The sequence below is a fragment of the Acanthisitta chloris genome, unplaced genomic scaffold, assembly GCF_000695815.1.
Source record: "Acanthisitta chloris isolate BGI_N310 unplaced genomic scaffold, ASM69581v1 scaffold13440, whole genome shotgun sequence".
Classification (NCBI taxonomy): Eukaryota; Metazoa; Chordata; class Aves; order Passeriformes; family Acanthisittidae; genus Acanthisitta; species Acanthisitta chloris.
The window spans coordinates 1-15,207 of NW_008650014.1; the positions used below are offsets into that span (position 1 = coordinate 1).

Genomic DNA, 15,207 nt, shown 5'->3' on the forward strand with positions numbered 1-15,207 from the left:
AGCCTGGGAAGGCAGAGTTCGGGGAGCTGAGGGGGGAGCGGGGAAGGTTGTTCTAGATCCCAAGGCAACGCTGAAAGAAGGCGGTGTGTGTCGGGGGGCGTGTGTGTATCTGTGGGGGTGTATGTGTGCGTGTGTGTGTATGTGTATTTGTCTGGGTGTGTGTGTCTGTGGCCGTGTATATATGTGTGTGGGTGTGGGTGAGTGGTTTGGGGGGGGTGCGTGTGAGAATGAAGGGATAAGAGATCATTCATGCATTAAAAACATAGGCTAAGAAGGAGGGAAAAACCAACACTTAAGTCATACAGGAATGATTCACGGCCACTGGCAGAATACAGGGTTTTAGAAGGGAGGAAGCAGGGGGAACATACGTAGAGAAAAGGATAAAGGAAAAAATCCGGAAAAAACAGGCCCCGCACGAAAAATGCATTTTCGTATTTGCGTGGTTGTGTCTCAGTTGGTGTCTGCATATGTTTCACTGTATTTATGTTGTGATTTCCTTTGGATCACAGTTCATCCTTCTAAACATGTACCAATACCTCCCTGCGCAGAAGTTGCCAATCACCATTTGTCACCTACCACAACATGTAAAATGCTCAGTCCCGTTTCCATGCATCTGTGGAACTGCTCTTCCCTTATGCTGGTTTTGCTTCTATCCTACCTGGCAGTACTGGCAATGTGATTGAATCACCTGCAGGTTGCTAAGCAGTGTCACACAACAAAAAGGATTACTCTTCCTACCTCCTATTTCAAATGACACTAGCTTTTCTGAGCATCTCTAAGCAATCTTTCTAAAGCACTATAAAAGTAAGTTGACCATATACAGCATTTCATTAATCTTAGACAGATGTATAAATTTAACTTTCTATAGCACAGAAGTCATTGGAAGTTGTATGATGATGCATTTGTCAAGAAATGCATTCATTTTTACTTCTTTATTGGACTTAGAACATACAATCATATATGAACAATTTTTTAAACCTTCAGTGGAATTGGATTTCTTGGAAACTTAAACCCCATTTTAAAATCAATAAATATGTCCCCAACTAATCTTTTGATGTTAATTTTATTTGCATAGAAGTAATGCAGAATAGCATGTCACTTACTACTTTTTTTTGATTAGCAAACCCAGTTTAAAAATAATAAATTGAAAATTATGGAATTTAGGGTCTTTTCCTTAACTTTCCAAGCTAATCTCTGAGATCCCTGAAGGGGTCCAAGTCTGCTCTCATTACTCCAGGGCTGTTATTCTGCTATTTTGCCCTAATTCTACTGTCTCATAGTCAGAGCAGCCAAGTTCCCCATTGTTAAGTATCAGATCCAGAAGAGCATCTCCCCTTGTCAGCTCCTTGTTCACCTTTGCAAGGAAGTTATAGTCATGGAACTTGGGTAATGTCTTGTGTCTTTTTAAGGACAGCAGAACTGGGCCTTTAAAGACAGTTCTATGGTCCACCCAAATACATCTAGGCAAGCTCTGAGATCAAAAGCACTGCTCTGAACATCTTCCTCATCTCACCAGCCACTATGAGTAGGAGTGGATTCCTTGTGTAATCAACACAAGGAAAATATCTTCTGCTAGGAGCGAAAACTGCCTGTTGTTTGCCTTGAAAGAGAGCACGGGGGGGGGGGGAATGAAGGCAGCTGGATGTTTGGTTATGGTCCTCTCCCAAAGCTCCTCTCAGCAAGGCACGGCTGTGTGCTATCAGGATGGTGCTGGTAGAAACAGTCTGTCCATTACTGTTTTAATTTAATCCTAAACACCGGTATGTTCCAACATATTGTCACTATTAATGTGTAGCAACGGTGTCCAGATTTGTTATGCCATTTAAGTTAATTGTCTGCATGCTTTTCCTATATATTACTTTCCTAAACAGTCTGTGCTACAGCATTCTGTGTCATAGTCAGGATCAATGCTGGCAAGGAAGGTGAATCTGGAAGCAGATACCAGATTAAATCTTGTGAAATTGATTACAAGGAGGTGTGGTCGCGTAGGTGTGTCCCTGCCTGTGTCTTGTATTTACCTTTTACCACTGAGAACTTCCAAAGTACCTGTAAATGCAGCACCTGACCAGTGACATTAGAATGGCAGGGACTGAAGTTTCATGCTGAAGACTAAAGTTTCCGAGGTCAGGCAGGGAAGAGAATGTAATTGAGAGCTATCAAGGAAATCATGAGGCGTATCATATAAAACTGATAGAGTCAGTATTTGAGCCTTGCTGAATTGTCATGTGCATACAAATGAATGAAGAATAAATCATGTCAGCCTCTGCACCAGGATTAGAAGGTGGAAGAGTTAATTACTCCTAAAAGCATTTGTGTTATTTAATTACCACAATATACTATAAAAGCAAAAAGAGGCATAAACTGTGGAATTCTAATATTTTCCTTAGGTAACATATTCTGAAACATTAGACAATAAAGAATGTAATATTCTTTGCAGATACTTTAATAACTGTCTGTATGACACTAGGTACCACAAGGTAGTACATTATATAAAATCCTAAACTGGAATTAATCATGGCATTCAGGAATTACCAGAGCACAATTATTCCTTGAAGAGAATGATATACACGCCAAAAGGCTCAGGTATCTTTTGTGAATAAGTAAATCTCATCTGCTTTAAAAACTGTTAAAAAAAAAATCTATTCAGAAATCTTGCAAATACTATTTTAATACTGCCAGACTCTTCAAGGACTTTTTCCTTCTGGACACAATGCTGGAGCAATAGCTGTTAGAGTTCTTTGTTTCTGATAGCATTTGTTAGTTTACCAGTTAATTTTGCCTTTTCCAACAGATTTGTTGCAGGCATTTTTAATGTAACAAAACATTCATTTGTAGTCCTGATTGTTTTGATAAGATCAGACCTTTAAAATACCCCAGCTTTATTATTTTGTATTATTTATATAGCAATATACATAAGCGTAGCACTCTCCAAGCACAAGAATGCTCCTAAAATGTAGCAGTAATCTTCAGGCACTGCTTCTGGACCTCAATATAGCAAGTTCTGGACATTAGGTCAATTATATTTTCAATCTCCTCTTGAATTTGCTGAAGTAGTATTAGCTAAAGGAGAGGTGGACCTGCTGTAGTGCTGAGGGATACTGTAGAGAAAGCAAAGGTCAGTTTTCTTTTAGAGAGTGGAAGATGATAGTTTTTGACAGGTGCCATCAATTTCAGCTTTTTGCAATAAAATGGGAAGTGTGTGCAGCATTTTACATCTCCTGAATAGATTACCCAACACACACACTCACACGCACTTGTCAAAGCTAATGGCATTCTTTCTGCTGAAAACCTGACAAATTCCTAAATCTAAACAAGAATAAATCTTGGCCAATTGTTGACATTTTACCTTCCTTTGTGGGGCTACCTCTCCAGGGAGCAGAGAAATTTCTCTTCTCCAGCATCCTGAGCTGTAACAATTAGTGCGATCAACCCTGCAGAACACAGTGTCTTCACAGTGCAGCAATCTTGCTCTTAAAACATTTTCTGTCAAGTGCACAAAACTAAAAGTGATACTACAGCTTTCATTCATATTAATGTTTTGTGGTTTTGGCCTGCAGTGAACTCAGATATTTTCCTTGCCATAAGCATGTCTCAGATCAGGTATTTTAAAAGTCAAGCTGAGCCATTCTTGTCCAGTTTAAGGTTTTCTGTTCACAACTAATTGTCCATCAAGGTAGAGTACTCAGCCACAAAAACACTGGTAAAGTAAAATGCATTTCTAAAAATTCAAGTTTTAATTTGCCATCATGCTATAAAAACTCTATATGCAGTGCTAATAATAGATATGCCTTTAGGTATATTTGCCATCATTTTTCATTGCCCTAAAACACAGGGATATGTTCCCAATGATCAGTTACATGCATATGCTCTGTAGTATATTCAGCTCTGTGTCTTAGCCAAAATATCCAGAAAAAAAAAGCTTTGTCTGTGAACCCTTGAGCATCATATTCAGCTGTTGGACTAAGTATTTTAGTACTGATGGCAAAGGAAAAAGCAGTTCTCCAGCCATCAAGGCCTTCTGTTACCATTTGCTGGATCCTGGGAAAAATAGAGAGTGAGCTGTAGGAAAGCTTGCCTGTCCTGGATGTCTTTTCCAAAGGCTCCTGCAGTTTGATGTTTTGCTTTAGGCTTTAGGCCTCTAGTCTCCTTTTGTTAAATAAAAATCTTAGCTTTTAATGAAATGCATCTGTGGTTGTGGAAAAAAACCTTAAACATGCAGCACCTTAAAATCCATAAGCCAGCAGTGAAATAATGAAGAATGAATAGGTGTTTTCAGAGAATGAAAGGTAGGGGATGTTACATTTTTTAAATTTTATGCGGTTTTAATACTACTTCTTTCATAGAAGAGAATTTTATCCTATCTGATGTTCCAAAGAAATGATGAGGTGGCTGACTGAGATTCTGAGTATTCTTTATAGTGAGAAAGGATCTCTGATATCACTCATTTGTGGTACAGTTCATGGTGCTGCCGAGTTGGAAATAAAAGTTCAGTACAGAATGTTCCTCTACATAAATTATTTTGGTTTATTATTCCAATTTCATGAAAATCACAGGTGAGGGAATGAATATGTCAATTCTTATTATTTTGCATGTCCACTGATGGATTTTCTCAAAGCAAAAGAACTCATTTTCTATCTTTCTATCTCCCACAAAATAAAAGAAAAAATTGTTGTTAATAGCTGAAGGCAACAGAGATTTGCAGACAAAACTCCCTTATTTTGACAAATGAATTTTCTCACTCTTTTTCCTGTTTTCTCCCCTGTCCCACTGATGGGGAGGGAGGGAGTCACCAGCTGTATTGGCGCTCGCTTGCTAGCAAGGGCCAATACATCACAGCATCAGACACAGTTAGGGATGTAAGACAACTATAGACATAAAACATCAGATAGAATAGGTTGTCAGGATTTAGAAAAACATGAGTACTGAATTAAAATTCTTATGGAGAATTTGGGAAGAGCTGAGATTTGGTGGGGTTTGCATGTTTCAGGAGGCTGAACACATTGTCATTCTGATGCTTTAGCATCCGTTTAGCATCTACAACACTAAGTAAAATAAGACTGGAGACTGATCGTTTTTCCTAAATCCGTCTAGCAGAGACTTACTTATATATATGCTGCCTAAGACTAGCCTCCACTAGGCTAGGAGTTCCTAAGTAGGACTGTTGCCTAGTGGAGGCAATATGCATGTCCTACTACTGAAACTCCAGTGTCCTGAGAGACCCAGGTGTACTGCTGTGACTCTAAAACTTAATTAATTTGGGGGATATTTCAGGTCAATTTGTCTGAAGCAGTATGAGGGATGGGTTTCAGCCATGAAATATGTTTTAGTAGCATGAAAATGTAGTACTGATGAAGGATACACGGTGGACACAGAGGCACATGAAATGCATTTGAGATGCAGAGATTGCTGGGACAGTGCTGGAGAGATGTTTGATGTGGAGAAAGTTAAATTTGGTACAGTCATTAATATTGACTTTCTGAGGGTCTGTAAGGGACCTTTAAGAAATGCTGGTTTTGACATTGCCTGGCCTTGACAACTTGTTGTGTGGCAGAAGTCTGGTTGTTTGCCTCAAAGCTTACTGAGCTACAGGATATCTATAGCTATAGCTGGACTGAAAACACAGAAAGTAACAAGCCACCATAAACTTCTAACTGCAGCAACTTTCCCGGGAGATAACGGAATTCTACTGTTGACTGCAAATCTCTAGCTGGGATAATGGGACTCCACTGCCCACTGTAAATCTGTAGCTGCCGTCAGACTGCAACATTCCAAGGACATTTGTGAGGTGTCTGTGCTGGGAATCACTATGTACTAACCCAGCTACGCAAGAGGACCTGACCAGTCAGTGCCCTGGCAGAGCCACAATAAAAAGGACCAGTGTCCAGAGTGTGTGTGTGTATGTGTGTGCACACATATGTGAGTGCACCCACCACTGAAGAAAAAATGACTACAGGTCATCATGCTGGTTCCATGGTGGTGACTATCTCTGCTTTTGCATCATAAATCTCACTCACTTCCCCCTTTCCTATTTCTAGCTCTCCTATCACCCTTTCCCCCCACCCACCCCTTTATGTGACTAATGGTGAGTCTCTCTCACTGACAGTATTTGATCTCATTTGTCTCTGGGTTCACACTGGGGAAATTGATTGAAGCCTCCCATGTCTTATCAGATTGGGACAGGATCATTCCTGGCATGAACCATCCTTAGAGCCAGGCCTGGACGTTGCCTCACAGAGAGAGTTAGTTTTGGTTGTCCCCAAGAGAACTATGAAATAAATGAGCATTGAAGCAATATAAGCGATTGAGCTTCTAGTGCTTGTGTTCATTTTACATCCTTCTTTTTTTGACTGATATAGATGTATTTAGATTCTGCAACTACTCTTTTCAGCCAAAAATTTCTAAATTTCAACAGAAAAAAAGATATTAGATCTGAATTTTATGTAACATAGTAGTATTGAAGATACAGCAGCAGTGACCACATTAATTATGATCAATTTTTGTAATTAAATGTTGGGCTATTAAGACATCAATCTGCATGGATAAGAAGTCTCCAGATGCCGAACCTGGATTTTTACCAGATAGGGTGTCTGTAGGCACAGCTGTTATCCCACAAATCTTTGCAGTCCTCAGACATGACTTTGCTATAATGTTTGTGTTGCTTCTAGTGCCTCTGCACCTCCAGTATTGACCCTGCAGCTCTGTGTAAGGAAACAAGCTTGATGCTTGCTTTCATTTGCTAGCACCTTGTACATGAAATATATATGCAAGTCTTTGTGAAGAGAAGTGGTGCGAGGGACTATGCACCTGTTCATCCCTTTTCAAAACACTGCCATTGCACTCCAGAGTCTCTGCAGAATGATTTGTGTACAAATGAAGATCATCCCTGTTGCAGAGCATGTTATGGTGGGAGGGAGAGACCATTGATGCTGCCTTCATCAGGCAGCCCTGCTGGATGTGGCAACTCTGGGAGGTGTGCTGCTGGTGACAGAGTCCCATACAGTACTCCAAGGAGCATTACAACCACTAGGCAGCCTGTGGCTTTGCTTGTGGCATTTTATTTTGCTCCTTTCCTAGCATATGTGGGGTGTGCTCTAAGACCTAGATGATTTGGGCAGTCAGGAAGCCTGGCCACAAAATCATCCCTTCACCAGTGTGTTTTTAGTGCAGCTTGATCAGCTGAGGACAAAAAGTGACAAGATCTGCATGCATGGATCTGGATTTCCCTATCTCTGCTGCATTAAGCTGGAGCAGCATTACTATATTCTTTCTTGCTTGGGTTAGAAGTTGCCAAATATCTTTATTTTGCTTATGATAAGAAGGTTGCTGGTTATCCCCAGCCCTGCAGATCCCATAGATATAATACCACTGGTCAGATGTGATCATTGAAGAGATCTGCATTTTCGGTAAGTAGATCATGTATTTGTCCTCTGTTCAAGTAGCGTTAGGAAAGTCAAATTAAAATTTTCTGATTGAGCAGAACTGAAAGGCAGAATTGGGGTTGTGCGGAACCATTGCCTTAGGGTTTTTCTCAAGACTAGTATTTAGTTTCACTTTCATCTTTCTTTGTACACTCATGCAAAACAGAAACTAGTAAACCCCTGAGAGTTATTCCCTCTGTCACAGGCAAATCTGAAATGCTGGGGTAAAAGATTGCCAGAATTATACCTTTCAGCCAGACCTCACCATGCTTCTGCTGAAACAGTCTATTCCAAAGCTGCACAAAATGTTGTTGTCTGGTTTATTAGTACAGATCAGCTTTGCTGTCACCCCGTGACCCCTGTCTGCCTGGGTGCTGTGATTGAAATGATCAACCTTGAACTTCAGCTGGAGGATGACTTGGAAACTAGTGCAAGTATTTGCCTAACAGCTGAAAGTCTAGACAGGGGTGTGGCTTATGAGGAACTGAAACCAATTTGTGATAACTCCAAAGTTTTGAGCTTTCCCTAGACATAGCAGAAACACTAGTTTCAGTCAAGGCAAGGTACTTCTGAAGCAATGTCTGGGATTAGAGGATGGAGGGAAGACAGCAGGTACAGGACAGCTGCTGCCTCCAGTACTCCATTTTCCTCTCAGGATTACTCCTGGGATGGCAAGAACAAAACAGAGAAGGATGAAAACACCCAGAAGCTTACAACATCTGAAGAGGAGCATAGCAGCCAAGCGTCAGTCTACCAACAACAAGAGCAACAGTAAGTAACAAGAAGCCTGACTAAGATGATGTTATGTGCATTAGTTGCCTGTTCTCCAGCTTACTCAAGGTGCACACCCTTAAGGGTGGAAATACTTTATAGAGAGCCTGTGAATGGGGCTGAGTGCACAAGCAGCCTGTTGTCATCTTCTTGACTATATGGGACCCAAGTTCTCCTGGCAGGCTTCCTGATAGCATGGTTTACACTCTGTGAGAAAGCAGTGGCTAGTCATATCCATTGTATATTGGTGTACACGATGTCTCTTTCTTGACATTTTTTTCCAAATGAAATTTCAAATCCAGATCTAGCTCCCTGTTTTCTCCATCTTCTAATATTTCATTCTGGAAATGCTTCCTTGTCTTAAGAGATGGATATAGGCTGCATTTCAGCACTGATCAAGGACACAGAACAGCTTCCAGCAACTTAATGCTGACAAAAGGAAACCCAAAGCTTCAGCTCCCAGTTTCATTTTGTGCTTTACTGGAATCTATGCTCAGTCCATCTCTGGTTTTCCAGTGACAATGCTGGCATAGCTCATGTAAGCTGTGACTTGCCAATATAATACAGAATAGAAACTGAAAATAGTGTGTGTATATTTGATGCATGTGTTTGATACAAACATGTTTAGTTGACCAAAGCTAATTATTTAGTCTTTTCCCCCAAAGGTGACCTATTTTTTGACCTATTAGTAACAGTGAATGTAATGCTATTATTATTATTATTATTATGTGCTGATTTTGCTTAGCTTGCTTCTTTTTCTCTCAGCTTTCAAAGTGCAGCTGATGGAAACTGCAGTCTGTTTCAGTTTCCTTTCCCTTCTTTCTGGATGAAGAAGGTGGAGCCATGCTGTGAAGGAGGTGGCAGGCAGATGATGGCAGTAGCAATCAGCATCTTTCCTTTGTAATCCATGAATGCTTGCCTGCTAGGTAGTAATGATACAGGAACTATTAGGAGCTGAGTCCCTTTGAAACCCATCAACATTTTAATGACTGACTTTCAGGAGAGCAAACAACAATTCCTTAGTCACAGTCTGTTTATTTTTTGCCACTTCCAAATATGAAAGACCTTCTGTCTTGTCTGCCCTCACAGTGCCGTATACCCACAGTGAGAGCAGCCCTAGTCCGCTTACATATTTGTGCTATGTACAGTTCTTTTGCTGTTGAGGTTTTTCGTTGTTAGTTTTTTTGGAGTGGGGGCAGAACAGAGAGTGAGAGTTTTCCCATTGGCATAACTGTCTTTGCCCAGATTTGGTCTGGGATACAAACACCTTGCTATAGGTTAGGTGAATAATTGATTAATTGGTTAGCCAGAGCTCCCTGCAGAATTTAAGGCCAGGGCAAATATAGTCACACAAATTCTGGCCAGATGATGGGAACCCCCTAAAACTAAGTAAGCTTTCAGGGAACATGAATTTTAAGCTCTGTTCCCTTTTCCACCTCACATGATGCTTGCAGAGAGAAAACTGTTGTACATCTACTGCAATGACTTGTGTAATATTTTTTTTCTATGTGATACAAATGATTCTCTCTGTCTTCACAAAGTTCTAGCAAATAATTAGTTCCTAAATCTTGAGTGTACAAATTGAAGTCTACATTATTGTGTAGTTAATGACAAAGAGGGATGAGGGAAAGGCAGGTTCAAAGAAAAAACATGTAATATGAGTAGGAAACAAATGCTCAAAAAAAGATGTGAACTAGACAGATTTGCATCTGTCCCTTCAGGAGGAGGATGCTAGCTGTCAGTTTGAATGGGATGAAGCCACTTAATGTGCAATTTCCCTTAACCCAGATTAAAGTGGTAGATTGTATCTGAACTACTGAAGCAGACAAGTAGAGATCTTTATTCTTTAAAAAAAATTACTTAATTTATTATTACTTTGTTCTGTTATCTAAAGTTTTATTTCAAGAAAGGTATCAGATTAAAATATCGTTTTAGCAGTGATAAAGCTGACTCAGCATTTCAGCCACCAATCCTTTTGAATATAATCTTTAAAACTAAACTGGGACACCCTCAGAATGGTCCAGGTTTTCAGGCTCTGGGATAACCAGAGCAGTTGGAGAGCTGAAATGACTTTCAGGAAAAAAAAAGTGCAGACTAGCACTAACAAAATGCTTTCTGGAATATGCATAGCAGAAGGAACATGAGGCACCCAAGCAGGATATCTCTGTGCCAAGGAGTGTCTCTATTTCAACGTCTGTGATGCTTGCTATTTTTTGGAAACAGCCAGGATATGGTTTTGTTGCCAGTAAAGCAGGAGCTGGAGTCTCTTTTGAAGGCTCTGTGTGAGTTATTTCCATGAAAACTCTCAGTCTCAGGCTGTGAGAGCAATTGGGAGTGGGAAAACACCTTAGAAGCATCTTAGGATGGATAGGATCAGGGGACCTTTCATGTAGACTGGACTCATGAAGTACATGAGGGATGTGGCATGTTGCAGTCTCATCCACTAGTCATTATTCAAACTTGACTATTGAAAAGTACAAGGTTGAGAGCTGGTGTTAGAAGATAGTTTTGCTTTGGAAAAGCCCTTATGTAATATGTTGAGGCTGAGAAGTGATAATAAAAGGGCCCTAATTAAGTTAAAAATACTTGTTCAAATGCAAAATTGAAATCACACTTTGCACATCCCCCTCCAATTATATATAGAATGTGGGTTCAGGCCATGGAAAAAAGTCACCAGGATGACAAGTGCTCGAAACTGCTTATAATAATAAGCTTGCATTCAAGTTGCTTCACTTTGTCTGCTAAGTGCCATGAAATTAACTTGTGGAAAGTGAATTGTCAAATTGCTCATGTTCATATCTATTCAGAAACAAAAGTCTGTACAGAAGAAAAGGTGAAGGAAAGTAGGGAAATTAGAGGGTGAACTATAGCTAGTGCCTGAAAAAGAAACTGCTGCCCCCCATTCAGCAGTCTGTCCTTGGTACCATTAAAGCTGGCAAGAATAGTATTGGTTCTGGTAAAATCCATTAAAAAATGAAATTCAGAATAATAAAACCTGAAGATATATTGCAGCACAGCTGGTAACAGTCCTTCATCATTTTGTGTAAAAGGAAAGCAGAGTTTCTAAAGTGCTTGACTCGAGAAATTGTATTCTTTGACTGCTGGAGCCAAATCCATCAGAGCTTTCTTTCCTTCCTTTTCCAATCTTCATCTTGAACTAACAAACCCCCAACAAACCAACAACAACCACCCCCCCCCCCCCCCCCCCCAGATTCCTAAAAATATCTATACTGTTGTAAGTCCCCTCAGTCTTTTGCTGATAGGCCATACTTAGTTCAGAATTTTTTTCTTTCGTTATCTGAAGTTTCTTTTTAAAAAAACCCAAATTAGTCTATGAAACTGGAGGCAGATGCTTAGCAAAATGCTTGTTTTCCCCACTGCCCAGCCAGTGGTGGGAGTGCTAGAAGGGCAATTTGAATGATTGACAATCTGTTCAGAGTTGAGATCTGCATTTGCTGCACAGAAGAAATCTCCCAACTTTCTGGCTTTCAGGACTATGTACTAATCTTTACAGCCCAGTAGGGTGACTCAGAGATGATCAGGTTTGCTGTGGTCAGTAGCCATCCTTTTCTCCAGCCAAGTGTTTGGTGATAAGGTTTATGTAAGGGAGTAACTATACTGTTAGTCTGGATTGTGGGGGTTGCCGCATCCCTTATAAGGCTTGGAGGAGGGGAGGAAATCCTTCCAATTCCTGTATGAGAAGAATGTTTTGGAAGAGCTTGGTTTTCACACGCCCTGACGTGTTTCCTTGATGCACAGCTTGATGAGTAGTTGTGGTGAGATGATGAATAAGGAGTGTGTGGGGGGATGCTCTGTTTGGGCAGGGGCGATAAAAGGACAAATTCTCTGATGCGGAGGCAGCAAAGGAGGAAATACATTGTTGAAAAGAAAAGAGAGGGGAAGCTGGGATGAACATGTCATTAGCTTAAGTCTTAATCTTCATGTGATACATCATCTGACCTGCTGAGCTCTCCAGGCATGCTGGCAAGCCTGACTCGCAACACACGAACACCTCTGCGGGGGATAGCTTGGCTCAGTGCTTGGTATTGCCAAGCCCAGCACCTGGTCTGCCCACGTATGGATGTTCCATGCTCCTCACAGCACCTCACAGGTGCTCCAGCTGGCTCTGGCATGCTCACTGCATCCCTGGCACTGTGCTGCACTGAGGTAACTGAGCTGCTCTAGGTCCTGGGGACAGCATAAGCATGGTCGTGTCTGACTTCATAGACGTCTGTTGGATCTGATGCTATTCTACAAGACTGCCACAGTGAACTCTGTCGTTCCTGTTGGTGTAATCTGACCACAGGTGTAGGCTGACTAATGGCACATTAGCATTTTCAGTGGAGAGAGAAAGCTGTGCTGAGTTTGGGCTGAGAGCTACTCTTTGGCTCCCTGATTTGATCCATCTCTGTGGCAATTTCCTTGGAGCTTTAGAAGTTGGTTAAGATAATCCAAAACAGAGTGCTGACTGAATCACCTGCCCTTCTTTCTGATGTGCTAAAACCAAACAAGCCTGCTGATTCTCAGGCCCATCCAAATTCTTGGAAATTCAGTTCCAAGTTTCAGTTTTAGTCTTTAGACCACATTTTAACACCGGGAATTTCTCTATAATCATGGGAGTAACAGCAGAGCCTCTGTTTCTTTCCTGCAGATTTCTGACCTATGCTTTCTCCTGGGGCTCTCTCTGCTGCTGTTTCCCTTCTTGCTCCTTTCCTGTGCAAGTTCACTTCTTCAGGATTTAACTCCTTGCTTTATCCCAAAACCTCAGAATGGCAAAAATGTTTGCCATTCTAATGAAAACTTCAGCTAACCAGAGGGACCTGATACAGAAATGGGTTACCCTGGCTAATAAGCTTCCAGACATCATCTGAGCTGTGATAATTAAGTGCACTCCTGGCCTGACAAAATCCATGGGCAGAGACTTTTGATGATAAACATTTTCTGCTAATGCAGGTCATTTTCTGCCTCTCGTGTTAAGAGCACACATGCAGCAAGGATGAATCAGACAGTGTGTTGTGCTAAGCCCCAATATTTAACTTTTGTCTCTGAGCTACAAATTGGTAAGATGCTGCCGCTGATAAAGATGGAAAGCCAGAACCCCCAAGCCTGCGCACGAGGTTTGCACACCCTCCCAGAGCTCTGCTTATGGCACCAGCGGGAAACAGAGCATATTGCTCAGCTGAGGTCTAGAACTGTTCCTGTCAGTTATCGTTAGCATCTGGCTGTGTGTGCATTGCAAAATAGGGATACCTACAGGACAGTTGTCTGCTCACTGGGATTTGGCATCTTGTAGTCCTCTGATTTGGCAGCTTCCACAGTGCTCAGCAGCATATGGCTGCTCCATCAGGCATGGGAGCCTTGGTGAAAACAATACTTTGTGGTGGCATGGACTTGACTGCTCTTGAAACAATTTCTGATAAATTGTGAAGTTCAGCTTAGAGCATCTTTGAAGGTGATTCAACAGTTGTCTTGTCAGTCTGGTCTCTTTTCTCTTTTAAATTCAATCTTAACATACTATTTAGTGCAGTGTTTCAGCCATACCTTCGCTAGAGTCCTTCCTCCAGACTGAATCTGCCCAGGTCTTATTCCCAAGCTTTAGTTATTTGTATTGGTCTCTGACTACATTCTCCTTGGTTTCTGTCTCTTATGTAAAGCACTTTGCCCAGCAGAGCAACATATTTAGCTTTCAGCTCTGTGGCACTCATGTACCAATGCACCTGCAGTATAAAACACAGTGGAACTGGAAATAGTTTATAACAGCCATTACTTTTGTAACTCTTTAAACTATTTCACACTTCATTTGGAAAGCTCTCTAGTGGTAGATGACTGGAGTGGACTGGGGGAAAAACTGGAGAGCACAGCTCTGCAAAATATATTACGGGTGAACAGCAGTTCTCATGTGGTTTTTCAGTTTTAAAAATAAAGTATTTTATACAAACCTGAAAGAAAGTAGAACAAAGGTTTCTATGGTCAGTACCCTGAAAGCACTGAAAAGCTGTCCTTGAGTGGTGCTAGTTAGATGAATAGAGTTACACACAGGATTCAGAATTTAAGACTGTAGATGTGGTATTTTTTGTGTTGCTATCACTAAAACTACCATTGCAGATTATCTATGGCTGTATTGCATGTTTCTCCTGACCGAAATGTTTCTATATCTCTCTGTTTCTATATATCTCTGCTGGTTTTGGCTGGAGTAGTTCATTTTCTTCACAGTAGCTGCTATGGGGCAATTGTTGATGGACATGTGACCAAAACAGTGTAGGTAACACAGGTGTTTTGCTAGTGCTGAAAAATCCTGACACAGAGTCAGGGCCTTTACTGTCTCTCACCCCACACCACCAGTGTGTGGGTTGGAGGTGCACAAGTTGTTCGGAGAGTGTACAGCCAGGACAGCTGACCCCAGCTGACCACAGGGATATCCCATACCATATGACATCATGCTCAGCTTATAAAACTGGGGGAAGAAGAAGGAAGGGGGGAACGTTTGGAATGATGATGTTTGTCTTCCCAAGTCACCGTTATGTGTGGTGATGTCCTGCTGTCCTGGGGATAACTGAACACCTGCCTGTCCGTGGGAGGTGGTGAATGAATTCCTTGCTCTGCTTTGCTTTCACGTGCAGCTTTTGCTTTAGTTATTAAACTGTCTTTATCTCAACCAGAAAGTTTTCTCACTTTAACCCTTCTGATTCTTTTCCCCATCCCACCATGGGGGACTGAGTGAGTAGCTGTGTGAAGCTTAGTTCATTGGCTGGGTTTAAACCACAACAATATATTGTTATATAGGTATTTATCATCCTGCTACTGTGATATGTTATGTCTATCTGTTTGAAAAAAATCATAGGATGTTGCTTTTTGTTTTTATTCCAATATATTGTGTTAAAACTTTCATTAATATTTCCTCAGTCTGTGTGATGAGTCAATACATTCCCATTTTCTGTGGAGAAAATAAACCAAAAAACTCTCATCAAGATTAATATGATGTATAAAGGTAGAAGATTATTTTTTTTTTTTTTTTTTT

At 41.0% G+C, this 15,207-nt stretch overlaps 1 protein-coding gene across 1 annotated transcript in view; it reads left to right on the plus strand.

Moving 5' to 3' along the window:
- The first annotated feature begins 7,995 nt into the window (after positions 1 to 7,995).
- The window catches only part of EPSTI1 (epithelial stromal interaction 1 (breast)), a 48,350-nt gene continuing 41,138 nt past the window's right edge, over positions 7,996 to 15,207 (plus strand). The window contains exon 1 of the mRNA XM_009082993.1: positions 7,996 to 8,189. Coding sequence (XP_009081241.1) covers positions 7,996 to 8,189 — 194 coding nt within the window. The remainder of the gene's footprint in view (positions 8,190 to 15,207) is intronic.